We start from the raw sequence: 17,365 nt of genomic DNA on the forward strand, positions 1-17,365 counted from the left end.
ATGTATTCTTGTCGCTATTAATGCCTTTGATTTATGAAAAAAAATGAGAGCTTTACCTGTTTTTATCTATTTTCTTTTTGGACATTTTTCACAGTTCAGTGTACATATTCTTATTTATTCATTGCGGAGTCATGTAAGCAGCTATCTACTTAACTTTTAGCACACGAGAGTGCCATCTGATTTCAGTGAAATCTTGTACCTCTTTAGTACACACAAGATTAAGCAATAGTCATTTCATCTTTTGTTTCCATGGTCCTCTCGCACATTAGTGTGAAAGTAAAAGATGTGCTACCCTCCCACCCCTAACATAGAAAAAATGAAGTTGTAGAACCTTTTGTCCTAGCAGAGTTATTCTAAGGTACAAATGTTACCTGAAATCACTTTCATTGGCTAGACAGTTTAAGCTTACTCCTTTCCCTTTCTGAAGCATGGAGAAGAAACTGAGCATTTCACAGCTTGCTTAAGCATACTTGTCCTTAAACATCACCTTTCTCTGTTTTGAAAAGACTGAGCAGAATAAGAGCAAAATGAGGTGTAGGAGTAAAATGAGGTAACAGCCATTTCATGTGGATTGTGACCCAGTAACAATGCTTTCATGACTGTGAATGCTTGCACAGCATTATACCTTCAAACAAAACAGTAACCATCTCTAGGCCCTATTCTGACCCTCATGTGTAGGATTCATTTTCGGCTACTGTTGTTTCATATAAATAAAAAAAGAGCACTCAGCATCCCCACAGATGTAATACACATCACTAACAAGTAAGCTGTAACAGCGCAGGCCAGTGAGATTCTGGCTTGAGATCTGCTGAGATTAAAGTATTCTTTCAGAAGATGGTAGCCTTAGCCCATGACAAAGATTTTACTGCTTTATTATTCCTGGTTTGTCTTGGAAACTACAAAAATAGGAAGAGTAGCACTGAGCTACTCATAGTACCTTGTACAACTCCTTTTTTTTTGTGTATTGGAGACATGAACTGGTATCTGTTTAGCAACTGCTACATCTTGATCCAGCTTCTCCCAAGTGACAAGTGATAGGACAAGAGGAAACGGCCTCAAGTTGTGCCAGGGGATGTTTGGATTGGATATTAGGAAAAAATTCTTCACTGAAAGGGTTGTCAGACATTGCAACAGGCTGCCCAGGGAGGTGGTTGAGTCACCATCCCTGGAGGTATTTAAAAGAAGACATGTGGATGAGGCACTTAGGGACATGGTTTAGTGGTGGACTTGGCAGTGTTAGGTTTACAGTTGGACTTGATGATCTTAAAGGTGTTTTCCAACCTAAACAATTCTATGATTCTTTGGACTTCCATGGTGCAGAGATAGTGTATTTCATGTCTACTCAAACCAAGGGAAGGAGAGGGAATAGAAATGAAAAAGGAAGAAACGAAACTAAATGGATGAGTAACAAGGAACAAAGTAGTGCATAAGATTTTTTAGAGGAAGGAAAGAAATGGGAGAAGGGAGGAACAGATATAAAAATAAATTTTTTCAAAGAAAACAACAAGCTAAATGCAGGTACCTGAGCAGCAGTGGATACCATATCTTCATAATTCCCAGTGCCTTCTAGAACAGCTGCTTACTCAAAATCTCTATTGATTTAGCTCAGTATGTTACTGCAGCACACGTTTAGAGCACAGAGTAAAATTAATAAAAGGAATATAAAAAAAGGTCCTGATTCTGCCAACATTTACATATATTCTTACCTTTAAGGACATAGATTCTTACATTCTGGTAGTCCCCCCGAGCTTAAGAGATATATTCGTATGTATGATTCTACATACATGGCAAAGCATTTGCATGTTCAGAGCCAAAATATGTACAGTGTCTCTTAGCGATTCCATTGTTTTGGGTCACCATCAGTCTTCATTCTTATATGACAGTAGGTATTAAGGAAAGTGTTCTTCCTTCAAAAGTGTATTTCCAGTTTATTTCTTAATACACTGTCGTGCTTAGTACAGCGTCATATAAACCTGTTTTTTTCTGTATGGAGATTATAAAGCTATAAAATTAAAGGAAAAAGCATGACATAAGCATTTAGCTTTTGTTATTGAATTAGGTTTTACAACATCTGTATTAGTAGAAATTAATAGAGCATTTAACATCATTAGGAATATTTTGCATGACCAAAAATCATTTCGATTGGCTTGTATGCATAAAATCAAGTCTTATGCTCACATAAATGGTGATAATAGATTACAGATGAAAAAATTTTTGACGGGAGCATTTTCATATAGAGAGATAGCTTTGGTGAGAAAATGAAGATAGTACGTAAAACCCTGAGGAAGGTTTTATATTCTGCTGCTAGGGAAGGCTTAGGCCTGCTTTTGCACTAGCGAGGATGGAAAGTGTCTTAGTACAGATGCAGTTTCTACTGGCTAAAACATTCCTTTGCTACAATACCTTACACCACATCCCTCAAAGTAACATTACCAACAAAACAGACTTGCATTATTTTTGTAGCTTTTGGTAGTATAGCTGCATCAGCAGTAAGGGCTTGCTGGTAGGAAGCTGTCAAACCAAAAACAGCATCTTAGACCAGTGTACTCATATAAGCAAGAATTTCTAGTCTGCCTCTGATGCAGATGTAGCGGAGCCAGAGGTTCAAACTGAATCGGGCCAGCTCAGCCAATTAAGCTCATTGCAGTCCATTAAGTTTTCCTGAGGAGATTTCTAGTCAAATGCCTTTCTGAAAGTGGGGATCCTGATGGATATTTTGTAAGAGGGAGTTTTGGCTCAAATACTGTGTTGTAAAGCGCTCCTTCTTTTTGCTGAAGGAGGATTTTTGTTGCATCTTAGCTCATGAAGCAGTTGCTTTTTCATGGTACTGTATACACATCATAATCCAGAAATGTTTCATTGTAAGTGCTGTATATAAAATATTATTACAGTATACCTATTTAATTGGAACATACTAAATCAAGGTGACTGCTTTTTACTGGACTGTCTCCCGGTAAACTGGCATACCCTAATGATACTGAATGGTAATCACTGCTGCTTAGTGCGATTATATTTTCCATAAATTCCTCTTAATAGTGATGTATTTAGTTAGTGCCAGATAGTTAAATGATGTTTATCCAAGTGTTAAATTCCAAGTGCTATTCATTGAATACACAATGTGCCAAATAAAGATTAAATATTATATATTTTTTCTTCGCAGAAGGCATCAGTGAGTAGCAGTTCCAGATAATAGAACTGACAAATTTCTTTTTAGATTGCTTTTTTGAAATGCAGTACAGAAGCAAAGGAAAAGGCCTGCATTCTGAAATGCAATACAGAGGCAAAGGAAAAGTCATGCTATTTACAAAAAATGGTATTTGGAGATCATGTAATTCACAATTTCAGGTCTCAAATTTCATTCTTAGTTTTGTCCCAGTCCCTCATGACTTACAAATGTGATCTTTTGTAGATTAGCTTTTCCTTAACCTACTTCGGCAGCAAAACTTTTTAAAATCATCAGTAGCTAAAAAATTCCTTTGTATGTCGACATACTCTTCCAATAAACACTGGGCAGAATTTCACAGCAGGCATTTGAGCTTGCTTGAGAGCGCTCTTAAGAGATTGCTTAAAAGGAATACGAAACATTTCCTGCATATATAATGCTCAGCTTTCAAATCTGATTTGATTTTTAAACTGAATCGAATTTGGAAATGGATTTTACACTATGGGCCTAAGTATTTCTGTTATACAGATTGAAAAACTAAAGCGTAAGGACATTTAAGGCTTTACCCAGGGTCCGTAATAAGTCCAGTTAGTACAAGTAACAGAGGAAGCAGATTAAAATGTCCACACAGGCTGAGTATAAAACATGAAGATGCTAGTGGATGACATTCGTACTAAGATGCCAGACAACGAACTTGGCGGCTGAGGCCCTAATATCAAACTCTCTCAGCAACTGTGCTACCGCAGTGGTTACCTCCTGCAGAGAGTGAGTCAGAAAGGGGGTGTGGGGGAACTAACAGCTCAGACAAATCCACCAAACTATGCGTCAGGGCTCTAAACTAGATCCAGTTCAGGAACTCAGGGGTTCTGAGCTGCCTAACTTTAATATTCTGCCTTGTGCTGCGACCTACCCGTGGAAGTATTGATGTGCATATTTCTTCACTGAAGGCAAATCTGGCATGTATTTTTGTTAAATTACTTCATTGGTACCTGCAACAGGCTATTCAAGGGGTGGGTCTCATCCTGAAATTCACTTTTATTCTTTGGATATAGCTTTTGGAGAACTTAATCAGTGGGAATCATGCAGCTAGTTGGTTGATGAATCTATCTCTCCATCTGTCCTTCTTTCCTTGTTAGAGCTGAGATTTTAATTACAAACATCTGTGCACTATCTCTGTTTCTTCATTAAAAATAGGAATTGAAGTTGCCCTGTTGCTGCTGGCAGAGACAGAACAGAGCAAATGCCACAACGGCAACATTCAGACAGCTAAGGGAGAATCCTCCCTCCCTGCCTCCTAGGGGTCTAGTTTGAAGTATAGGTGAGCAAGCAAATTGTATTTGTGGGGATTTCCCCATGTGAGGAGGAGCATGCCAAAAGGGAGTTATATTTATACATTTATTTCTTTATATAAATTATTATTAGAGTGGGCGTTTTTCTGTAAAAACAACTCTTGGTTATTGGGACAGTCTTTTTGGCTAAGGTACGTTAAGCAAAAGCCTCCTTATCAGTGGTGCATTCTTTGTTGCATGAGAGCACATCATTTGTTTCACTGAGGTTCTTTACAACTCACTTTTTGTGCTCTTGCAGTCAGACTAAAATCTCCATCTTGTGGTTTGGAAAATACAGTAGGAGGCTATGGAGAGACAGACAATGCTTCTTGAGGGAGGCCGTATATGGAGAGAGCATCAATACTTGCTCTTGGCCACATGAACCTTTTTTACTGTGGTGGTTAGGAGGATGTGCCAGTTAGAAAGATATCCCTTGCTCCCTTCATTCTCCACCCTTCTGCCTTCTGAAAGAGCGGATGGAAGGTTCCGTTCATGATATATGTGGCTCATCATTATTTATTCATGTGTTCATCTTTCTCTTTCTGATGAGAGTACATGTAGGAGGAACATTATAAAGCCAAGGTAATTTTCTGCAGTAGTTTCAGGAGGTTTATAAAACATCTTTGCAGCTAGAAATACATACATTTTTCAAAAGAGTACATTGCAAACACGGTTGTCTTAATAAAGAGGACACTCACGAAGCTGCTCGTTTACAATTCTGTGCTGTGCCTCATTTCTCATGTAAAGCTCCACAACACAGGAATTATTGCAGTGCAAGCCTTCACTACTTTTGGGTTACATCTAATAGTGTAACTTAAGCTCATTGTTCATAGAGAAAGGGAACGGTGAACCTATAGTTTTCTTCTGCTAGCAAGGGCAAAGTAGTAGCACCTCTGACAGATATGCCTTGCCTTTCCCTTCCCCCTCTCTGCCTTTTCTTTCTCTTGAAAGTGGATGAAATGATTCAGAGAAAAGAGTGAATAGAGAGGAGTGAAATTCCACAGGAATTAGAACTGAGAGGGGGGAGAGTGTAGAATTTAATTTGAGACATTCATTGGATTTTTCTTCCTATAGTGATTTCTGCTACTTAATTAAGCAGTCTGATAGCCACGGTGCTCAGCTCTCCAGCTCTGATCTATGGTATTAAAGAATTTCCTGCCCACACCCTTTATTATTCTGACTTCAGGCACTGCAAAAACCATGAAAAGCAAGGATATTGACATTTTAATCACCCAGCTATGACATTAATGAGATTTTGGCACTATGTGATCTAACATACCCTTTGTCTTGATATCTAATGATATAAAGAGACATCTAAAGCTGCAAGTTTAACCTTAGAGGTTTTTTTCCCCCCAGTTATGCTGCCGTGGCACATCACTGTATTATGTTGTGTGCAAAAGGGCTGTTTCTAAAGCAGCATTATTACAGTCCTACAGTTTCTTTGCTTTAAAATAGCGGACAGTGGATGCTCTACGGGTGGGTTGGTGCATGCAGACTGAAAATCAGGCTTTAAAAGAAAGCACTGAAAATCTGGACGTCACATATAGCAAAAGGATTTTGAGGTTTGGCACCCTAACGTCGGGCTACCTAGATTGTTAGGTTTCCTTAAGAGACAAATTGAACAGATCTGCAAGGAGATGCAATTCTGCTAAAGGAGTTAAAATGGTAAGCATAAGCCAACTTTTTAGCATGTGGTTAACATTGGCTATAATTTCCTTTTTCTCCATTATAGAAAGCACAGAAGGAGATTATGTGGTGGAGATTTTGCCTAGATCTTTCTTGCTCCTAGAGAAACTTTTGGTTTTACTTGTTCCAACTACAATTGACAATACATTGAAATAGCAATTCAAAAGATGACAACTGAAATAAGTTTTCAAAATAATTTAGCCTCTAATAATTTACTAGGAAGACCAGAATGAAGCTAGCATGCAGCAGATTCATATCCTTAACAAATAATACCTCTTTCATGCATACAGACGCAGACAGGAAGCTGGGCGGGCCTTCTCCAGCCTCTGAAGAGAACAAATAAATGCAAGAATTGAGGGTTGCCTATGCTAAAGCCATTAGCAATTTCTACTTCTCAGCAAACCCCAAACTATTTCTCCTAGGCCCAGGCAGTGGTATGGGCACCAGCCCTTTGGCAACACTTGTCTGTGATCTTCCAGTCTTAGGTTCTGCAGAAGGAAAACCAAATCATGCATGGCTTTTACAATCACAGTGAAAATACTGCTACATAAACATGACCCTTCATTGTCCTCTCCAAAAGAATAACGCCACACACGCTTTCCTTCATTTCTGTCCCTGTCTGTCCCTTTGCCTTTTATGCATTTATCCAGGACTCATGTCCTATGAAGCTGAGCAAAAAAGAGACACAGGTGCATTGGCCTTAATGGCTGGGCAGTCTAAATCCATGCTTCCTAACAGCCCCTGCTGTAACAACCATGCCACTCTAGTTGCAAGTGGAAAAAACAAAGGAGAAGAAAAACTTGGCTTGATTTAGGGCACTTACTTGCTTTTCAGTGTTGTCTGCAGCTGCAGTCCCCTCCTGCCAGTTATACCTTCAGTGCATCGTGCAGAACAGCATCTAGAACTGCACACATACATGCGCACAGAGTCACACGGAAAACTCTCAGCTCGTGTTTTGCAAGTAGCCATGAAGTAATTGTCCTATTTGGGCACTTTGAAGAAACAGCTAAATTGCTGATGTACCTACAGCTGTGCTGAAATCATCTTCAAAACCTCCAACTTGGTGTTTTCTCCTACAGCCATGTATTTCAACACCTACTACCTGAACTGAGTGTACAGTTGACTCCTCAGACAAGTGAAGGGTGGCTGAAGATCTTCATTTAGACTTCCCAATTTCCACAGGGCAGCCCTGTGCCATTGTTTGCTTGTTCAGCCCTCTGCCTTTAAAAGAATATAAAAAATACTGAGCAAAAATGCTAGATTTAACAAGGCAATTTTAGGTTTATGTATAAGACATCTTGTTCCAATTAAAATATCCTTCCTTGTGTAAGCATTTCAAAAGCCCACCAAAAAGATTGATTTTCTATAACTAAAATGTCTGCCAATTACATATGGCTTAAGAGATTAATTTGTATATTTCAGCACATTTTTTTTCCTACCTTCTTTATTAGACTTTTAATGTGATAAAAAAATGGATTTATTCTGCAGATACAAACCAGGACAATTTAGAGTAACGTGCATGAGGATGTAACAGTGATTTTATTGGCACATTCCCTTAGGATGCCTTATATGGAAGATGTACTATAAACTACCTGCAAGGATTTAATGTCATACTGTCATATCTCTGTTTTGACACTGGATTAATTTGTATATTACACAAAATGTAAATTGTAAATGTTCTGCAGAGGAAGAGCAGGGCTTAGGTAGACTTGGAGTAGACAAGCTGAAGTGCCCCATGGCATTTTTTACACCCAAGGCAATTACTGGCAAAAACACCTCAGGGAGCACTGTGGTCTGCATAGTTAGTAGTTATTCTTCTGCCTAATGCCAGAGCAATGTGCTTTTCCCCACGAACAATTATGTTTGAGCAGTCACTCAGGGTCGAGTGGAGGTAGGGGTGTCCCTGCCCAGTGACAGGAGAGGTACACTCCTTGCTGGTCAAATGAATCAGTCTTCCCTTTTTCATGACTAGCAAAAGTTTGACATTGGTACTCAGCCTGGGTAACAAGAACCAGTGGGATGCTGGTTTGAAGGGGAGATTATACGCAAGTGTGCCTCCTGTACTGCTTAAGAGTAAGAAAAAAGCCAGTGGTCTGTTTTCATCTATGTGATCCCAGCTAGGTGATTTCCCAATTTCCGACAGGTCTGTTAAGCCCTGTGCTTTTATTGGTACTCACTTGCTTATCTAAATAAAATAAATCAGTATATGTCTGCTACACACAGCTGGTCTGGAGAAGCATTTAATTTTATTTTCCCACTTCTTGCAGGATATATTTTCTTCTATTTATGTAATTTATGCTTTGCACAGTAATGAGTCCATCAAACTACAGATCATAAAAATAAGACTGGATACTCTATATCTCAGCAGCGTGGCAGGAGAAAATGCATTAATGTCTCCTGCCTACTAATACAGGTTCACAGATACCTACATTTTAAGTTTTGAATTCTGTACTTTCAGTTTTGAACTTAAGGGAGAAGGGAGATTTCTTCTTTAGTAGACAGCTAAGATGTCTGGACCAGTCTTTAGTCCTGATATGATTTTCTCTGAATTCAAACTTTTCTTTCATTTGTATATATCCATGGGAGAATATATCTGCTAAGTATATGCTAAATGTCAGAACTTATAAAAGCTTCCAAATAAGCCATAAGCTCCTTTACGTTGTATCTTCTGAGAGGGTTTCTCAGTGCATTTCAAAAATTGCAGTTAACTAGATTACAGACAGGTTAATAATAATTAGCACTTATATTATGCACGATATGTTGAAATTAATTTTAATTTTGTACCTAATCTGTTTGTAATCAGATGTCATCACTGACCTATTGTAGATGAGTAGTCCTAGCCAAAGACCAACATCCCAAGATAGAATCGAATACAGAAATATAGAGGCATAACTGCAATCCAGACTTGAAGTTCTCTCTTTTCAGTCCATTTTCTGTCACCTAAAGATTACTGGCTCCCAGCCACCGAAGCATGTACATACTGTGTGTGAGCCACAAAACCCATGGGAGTCACCTCTGCCAGGCTTGTGCTGGCTTCTGTTCACGGTCAGGTCGGGCGGATCTCTCCCACGTACAGAGGCAGCAAGGGTTGTCCTGGAGCTGCCCCAAGTCAAAAATCAATTGCAGCCCTGAGAATGGGGAAAGGGAGGAGGAGGAGAGAGGAGGTGGTGAGCCCAGTGACATGTCATTACCAATTCACAGGTGAAGCACAGCTAAAGAGCGGTTGCAAACTGCTGCTCTAGAAGACTACCTAGTTGTGGTGCACAAAATATGCATTTACTTGTTTAGGGGGAAAGCAGAGAACGTTGTCTTGAAAAAACTGTTGGATTAGTTTAAGGCTCCTCCTTTGCTGTTCAAGAGTATATAATATCCCCTCCCTTTTCTCCGAGATTTGAAAGATACTACGTAAACCCAAAATCCATTGATTACTACTATTTCTGCCCAGCCTGACTGTCTTGATACCTCTTACACCAGAGTAAGGGTGCTTCTAAGAAACTGCAGAAAGTCATGCTCAGAGGCCTGTCTTCTCAACTCTGAAATGTCTACATCCATTTCTCACCATTACTGGCAAACTAGCAATATTTTCAATTTATTTTAACTTGCACTTACTGTAAAGCTTTTATTTTAAGTGATGTGAGGGAGGTTGTGCATGTTGTAGTGCTTAAAAATGCCCCTGTGAGACAGGGTTGTTGAACAACAGACTTGCATTCAGATGGATTGGGTTTGCTTTGCAAAAGTCATCAATTAGAGCATCTCACAGCCATCTTTGGCGAATGCAAGTAACCTCCATTATGAATGGCTTAAGGAGTCATGCTGCTTTCTAAAGTGATAGCTGCCATCTAATCATATTGTATGTCACACTAATATTTGTCTCAAATATGCTGTTCTTGGAAAGCATTAGCAAAATATGTTTTAGCATCTAGTACCTTATCTTTAATTGCAGTTGAATTTTCAGGTTGTTACAGAGCTGTTGGCCAGCAGTGCTAGGTGGGGCCCTGTTATGGAGCAGCTGCACAATTCCTCTCTACTACAGGCAGAAAGAGGAGAAGTTTTGTCCCGAATCTTTGATCTGTACTACAAGAAACTCAGTGTTATTCTTCCCTTTCCCTTCTGCTGAGACTATACTGGAGCTACTGTAGCTTAGCAGAGTCACATAGAAGATATTCAAGCTGCATGTAAGAGGGGTCTAGACCAGGATCTGCTTAGCCCTCCCTCTTCTCAGTTTCTGACTCCTACCCTGCATTAAGCTGTGCCCTCAGCTGTAAGGACTTTCCCCCGTCATTCCTTGAACATTTCCAGTAATTCATCAGTTCAGAGTACTGTTCCTTGATTTTGACATATTATTTTAGGATGCTGCGTATCACTCCATGACCTTTAGTCTTTCTACCAGTGTCTCCAGTAGTTCCCCTGTGTATGCATGAGTATGTGTCTGTATTTACTTATATAACAGTCACCTTCTAAAGATCAATTGATTAGGAATGGCGAAGTATTAAGTTCTATGAGCACATCATATAAAATAAATATGATCACTGAAATAGCAGATGGCTTCTTATATGGGAAAATAAGTACTTTAGTAATTACCTTTGAGAAGACTTAACTTCCCGTCTTCTTTTCTTCCTTTTCTTCCTCAAAGTAAGCTGATGCACAAGTCATTTTTGTGTGATATGTTTTTCAGATACGGAGACAAGTGAAAAAATCCAGAAAAGTGGAGTTCTTCAGATGTTTGCGAGTCTGTTGACGCCACAATCTTCCTGCACAGCAAAAGTAGCTAACATCATAGCAGAAGTAGCCAGAAATGGTGAGGTTTTCTACAAGAACTTTTCTGCTGGAACATCTTCAGTTTTTCACCTCACTTGTCAGTATGTTTTACTTCATTTATGTTTTCATTTTGTAGATTAGACACCTTTCATATCCCTCCCTTTCACTCTTTTTGTTTTTGTTTTGTCAAATTTTGTTTCTCTACTTTTTAATACGATCAAAACCAGCCTTTGGCTGCTGGAATTTTTTTAGTCCTTACTTTCATGCTATTTAGTTTTTAAGATAATCAATAGTATCATTTATTGGGCAGAAGTAGCATGCCACTGGCTTTATGAAATGCATATATTAAAAGAAAAAAAGATGTGCATCTTTTGTGCCTCCAGTAACACATAGTGCATGTAGTTACAACAGTAGTATATACACAGGCGGTTAAGGGATAGTAGATTGTTTCTTTGGTCTGCAATTTGTGATAACATTATTACAATTATGAGGCCTCTGATACTACACCAAAACCAGTTACTCCTCGCTAAAGAGCATTCTATGTGTTTAGAGTAAGAGCCCAAGATCCCAAATGAGAATCAGGGGTCCATTTTGGTATGTGTTATATACACACAGTCATATAATGTAGGAGATAATCTGAAAGTATTTAAATATTTTTTCTTTAGAAAGAATTATCTTAAAGCTCATCCCTATATACCTTGAGCTCAAAAAAATGGCCTCATATCTGCAGGCAGGTGCTGCTGGCAGACCCTGTGACAAAGGTACAAGAGGTTTGTGGCTGACTTTGCTCACTCCTTAACTTGCTGCTGTCCCAGCCAAAGAGACAGAGATTGCATTTTACACTTTCCCTCCCCAGAGGCCAGGCAGAGAAAAGTAGGATGCCTCTTAACTGCTGTCCACATGCAGGCCTGGCAGCCATCTCTCTCCCTCTGTAAACTTTCATGCTGATGCCTCTTCAGAGAAGGGGCTACGTTATTGCTGACTATTTGTACATTCCCTTTCCACCTTTTCTTGGGAATCACAATACTACAGTTTCTTACTGATAGCCCCTGTGTGATCTCCTCCACCCAGTTCACTGATTTTGAGACAATACTATATATGGATATATAGAAACAACATTAACAAGAAAAGAAGACATACTTTGTTAGTTTTTAAGTTTTAAAATTATTTAGATAAATAGCCAGTAAAAATTTAAACATAGAAATTTAAACTTAGAAATGTTTCAGAATGATGGAGATTCCTGCAACTGTATCATCACATGCTTTTTCTGTACTTAATTAATTCATAATAAGTATATTTAGAATATTGCAGTCAACTCTGTATCCTCATAGTTAGTCCTTTTAGCTCCTACCTCAGAAGGGGGAAAGCTAAGAATAAAAGCAATGTTCACAATAGCTTAACTGATTACTATGCGTTGTTTCCTGCAAGATTCTCTTACAGAGCATTTTAGCCAGTATCTTTCAGATCTTAATTAACACATGAAATCTCTGAATAGTTTCTAATGTATCCTTTTCCCTGCCAACTTTTAAATTGCTGTTATGAGTACACTCTTCAGAAGAACTGACATTTAACCTAGTTCATGATACAAAATAGCTTTTGTCTTTTTCTTGGCGTTATTAGCAGGTGTAACCGGGATCTCTGGCAGCCAAGGTTAAAGTGAAGGTATTCAGAAATTATTTATTTAAGGTGCCCAGTGCTTTCAAGACTGAGATAAGCTGGGTGTTTCTCTTTGGATTCTAACTCTGTTGAAATAGTTGCATAAGCAGGATAGCAGGGAACACCTCATTTGAATTCCGTTGTTTTCTTTGTTCTCTTACATAAGAATACAAGTTTTTCATGGTTATATTGCACCTTTTTTCAACAAGCTTCAGGGCACTTTCAGAAATTTGTGTTATCAACAACCTATAGATAGTAGGCATTAAACCCAGGCAATTGAACTGATTTTCCTATGGTCATGCCATGCAGCACTTGCAGAGCTGGGAGTAGTGCCTCTGACTTTGAATCTGGGCTTTACTGATAAAAGAGCATCTTTTTCTTCCCTACTTCTTGTTTTCCTTTCCCATTCCCCTCATCTGGTCCTACACACACACATATCTGGTCACATCAAATCCCTCTACTTGCCTCAGTGGTTTTGTCATGTTTCATCTCCTCCTTTTCACCTCTTTGTGTTCTTGCTCTGTTTCACCTCTCCAGCTCACATGACTCTTCCTCCTCTCAACATGAGCTCATGTTAGTCTCTCCCATTTTAAGTATCCAAACACACAAAGCTCCCTTTAGTGACTCTCGTCTCTCCAGCTACAGCCATTTCCCTTTCAACTGTGAGCATACTGAAGGCTCAGATGCACTTGCTACGTGGAGTTCCTCTCCCCGCTGTGGACCTTTTAAACTCTCTTCTGAGGTCTTTAGTCTCCTCTTCTTTGCCAGGTGTAGGAATGAGAACATCATCTTCACAATCTGTAATACTACAACACAATTACATTTCCCTTTCAAAATTTTGTCCTCCTTTGGTTTATGTTACTCTGTCCTCAGTGGTTCTCCTAACTTCTTAAGTGATTCTTCACTGTTTCCTTCAAAGGATCTGCTTCATTTCTCCGCCAGGTTAGTGGAAACTTTCTAAATAACTCTGTTCTTGATAACCTTCTTTCTTCTATTACTTCTGTGTAGTATCACCTGCAAACGTAGTTGCAGTTACCACATTTTTGTTGCTGTCTCACAGGTCTATTTTGCTATATGTGGTACCATTTCTTTTACTTCTTGCCCTTACATGACCTTGATAAATATAAGTTTGCTCAGCATATTGCCTAATTATTTTGTTTCTGAATGGGAGACTGAAAGCTTCTGCTCACTCCAAATGGAACGAGGGTAGAGGATGTGTTTCTTACTCCTTTTCACCACATGAGCAAGAACCTAAACATACAACAGAACAGACTGAGACCTCTCAGTCTTTTAGGAGAGAACAAGTTCCATTTCCCGTCACAGACTAGGAGAAAAGAAAAAAAGAAAAAAAATAATATCTGACTTCAATGTTGAAGAGACTATGGTAAATTAGTGAGTGTAAAATAAAGTGATGCAGGGAGAAGCTGAGGAACAGAGAAGAGTTTTTATAGGTAATTAAGAAAGGAAGAGGCTGAGGGGACAGAGAAGACAGAGGGAGGAACATAATGCATTTAGTAAATAAACATTGAGATGAAGATAAAAATGGGTGATAAATAAATAAAAAGCTACAAGGACATGGCAAGACCAATTTTAAAGAACAGATGTATCTGATATTCGTTCTGTTCATTATGATGGATACCATCACCATTTATCACAGTATAGCATCTGTCTGCAGTTCTAAAATGTTACAGTATCTTAGGAAGGTGGGTCAACTGTCCTGACTACTATCTTCTGTTGGACCTATGCAAGTGTATAGATATTGCTGATTCTATTTCATCTACTTGTGATATATCAAAGTTCATCATCACGTGAGGATTGCTTACCTCTACGACCATTATTTCTTTAGCTAAAACAAGACTGCAGGATTAACTACAAAAGATGCAAGATTTTGTAGCTACAGAAACATCAAAGAACACTGTAATAGGTGCAACAAAGGGAGTATTTAAGAAGATGTATTTGTACTTCAAGCATTGTATGAAGTCTTTGAGTTATTGACGTGAGGGGTTCTATTGATCCAGAATCAGAAAAACTTTCTCATCTCTTTTTATGGGGATTCTACACCCTGGTTCATTCTGCCTCAGAAACGACTAGGTAACACAAAGGTAAACTGGTTTTGGAAGATCCATCATAGTCTAGGATGAGGAAGAGACATTAATTTGCAATTCACGACAAATCAAAAACATATTGACCTTTTGCCTATTACAATGCTACATCTCTGAAGGGTGCTCTGTCACGAACTATTGAGTAACACTATTGCTGTATCAGGTGGTTGCTTCTGTAAACTTCCCTTGTAAAATGTGCAGCACAGTGCCTGCCCAGCTATAGCTCCTTCTGGAGACCAGTCCTTTATCTCTGTGACACCAGAATAATTCTCTATCTATGACTTGCATGGAAGTGAAAGAATACTTTGGTTCTCTGTGACTGGGAGACATAGCAGGAAGGAAGGACAGAAAGGCAGAGAGCTTCCCAGTGGATGGCTCCTCTAGCTTTCCTCCCGTGGTGGGCATCAGTTTGACTGTGGAAAGATACAGGCCGTTGGGCTCACATAATCTTTCTTGTATTTCTCATTCTTTCTTTTTCTTCTCCTTTCCCTACCTTCCAAATAAAGAGCCTGTTACTTAGCTTTAATTCCTTTTTTTTTTTTTTTAAAAGCAAAAGCTTTTCAGGAGTTTTAGTTAAAGGAATAGAGAGTAAAAAATGCTGCTCATATTGGGGTCTGAATACTAGTTTTAAGTAATCTTTTGTGTTATTTAGTAATTTTAATTTATGTTTAATTTGTTGGGGTGGAGGAAAAGGTTATGAATTCACTGTTCTTTTCAGCACATCTTTATGATGCTAAAAACATGCTCAGCCTGAGCTATGTTAAATTAGTTTCTGTGGAAGTCAATTAAATACTCTTAATTCCTTCTAAATTAACGAAAAATGGAAAAAACATAAACCCGGATCTTGACTTGGGCTTATCTGGAAACTTGCACGAGAACGTACATTGTTTGTCTCTGCATACATTTATTCTCACAAAAGGCCCAGTTGCAATACCAGCGTAATTGGAATGAGTGAAACTGAAAATAGACAGCTTGCTTTAACAGGCTTTGCATTATTTGCAGAATTTATGCGGAACCCATGTGTGGATGCTGGGTTGATCCCTCCTTTGGTGCAGCTGTTAAACTGCAAAGACCAGGAAGTATTGCTTCAGACAGGACGTGCCCTGGGCAATATATGCTACGATAGCCGTGAGTGTTGAAATACGTCGTATTTTGTAGATGCTCTTGTAGGAGGGAGGAGAATGTTTTGGTGTTCTATACATTGTGCACTGGGGGGTCATTTTCCTCTTTTCTTGATTTTTATTTACCACATGACTCTTCTGATTGTATGGTACAATTGAATGTCACACTTGCATTATGCTTTTGTGACAGAAAGACAAAAAAAACTGCTTCAATACTGTGATACAACTGGATATAAGAATAGAAAAGAGTTGTGATCCTGGGTTTGTTTTTTCTTAAACATAATGAGCTAGGTTTTCAAAGAGCAGATGCTACATACACAGAGGCCTGAACAGTTAATTTTTCCTCAAACAGAATGTCTCAGAAGGGAATAGACAGAGTCAGAAGGGAACATTCATATTCTACCGGTCTCAAAGCTGTGCAGAGCTACGTATGTGGCTGAAATGATGCCTGAGCTATGTTGCTGATTCTCAGAATTCTTATGTGGCCAATCAATCAATTGCTCCAAGATTACATATTGGTATTTTTGGTAGTTAGAGGTTATGGGAGGAGAGGTTGGTGAGGTTTTTTAGCTTTTTGTGAGCACAATAAATTTTGCAGTGCCAAGCAATTTAGTTTTGAAATGCAGTTGTGACTCTATGTGCTGATTATATGCATAGATACGTCATTTGCAAAACCAAACCAGTGGTTGCACTGTTTTGAAAATGCAGCCTCATGATCCCTTACTTTAAATATTTTGATAAAAGCCAGTGCATGATAAATATGGTACAGAAGCAGAGACGCCAGGAACATCTTTCTATGCACATGAAGGAATTAGAAGCCTATGGATGTCTGCAGATGGGAAGTGAGATGAAATTGTAAAAGCATTTTGTTATCTTGAGATTTAGCGCCTTATTTCATCTGGCAAGAAATTTTCTTTGTACTATGTTTTGCATTTACTGAAAGTTTTGCTGTTCTGAATACTGTCTGTTGAAAATACTGAATTATTAGTAGCCTTTCTCCTTGCTACTTTTTTTCATCCTAGTTTGGAAATTTACGTTTTATATTGTTTTAAATGACCTTGCCTTTGACCTCAGAGAAGTTAATCAGATGTTCCATGCTGGCATTTCCATTTACAGACAACTACTGCTTGAGGATGTTAATGCATAATTCTTTCATTTAGGATTTTCTTTAAGGTGACCAATCAACTGAACAGCTGCTTTCCCATGGAAACTTCAAGTGGAAGCTGTTGTGCTTTCTATAACATAATTTATTTAGTGTATTTTATTTCAGGGTCTTATGTGATATAAAGCTCACTCCCAGGTGGCACCGATTTATTTCATATAAGTAAAATCTACATAACTATTCATGTCATTGTTCTTCAACCCACGTTTTTTCATTAAATACAATAGGGATACACAAAAATGGTTTTGTAGTATCAGGTATGTGGACTACTGCTGGCTTTTACAGTGCAGGATTTATCCAGTACAGAAAAGCTGTGTTACATGCTCTGTGTTGCCCTTCTGTGGAGCAAGGCTGGCACTGATAAAATCTACAGTAGGCAGCAATGTGTT

General features: G+C 38.7%; 1 protein-coding gene across 4 annotated transcripts in view; it reads left to right on the forward strand.

The window, feature by feature from the left end:
• The window catches only part of RAP1GDS1 (Rap1 GTPase-GDP dissociation stimulator 1), a 101,829-nt gene that overhangs the window by 43,737 nt on the left and 40,727 nt on the right, over positions 1-17,365 (forward strand). For all 4 annotated transcript variants that reach the window (XM_059817512.1, XM_059817514.1, XM_059817515.1 and 1 more), the window contains exons 3-4: positions 10,853-10,975; positions 15,696-15,821. In XM_059817512.1, coding sequence (XP_059673495.1) covers positions 10,853-10,975; positions 15,696-15,821 — 249 coding nt within the window. The remainder of the gene's footprint in view (positions 1-10,852; positions 10,976-15,695; positions 15,822-17,365) is intronic.

The sequence above is a fragment of the Gavia stellata genome, chromosome 5 (genome assembly GCF_030936135.1).
Source record: "Gavia stellata isolate bGavSte3 chromosome 5, bGavSte3.hap2, whole genome shotgun sequence".
Lineage (NCBI taxonomy): Eukaryota > Metazoa > Chordata > Aves > Gaviiformes > Gaviidae > Gavia > Gavia stellata.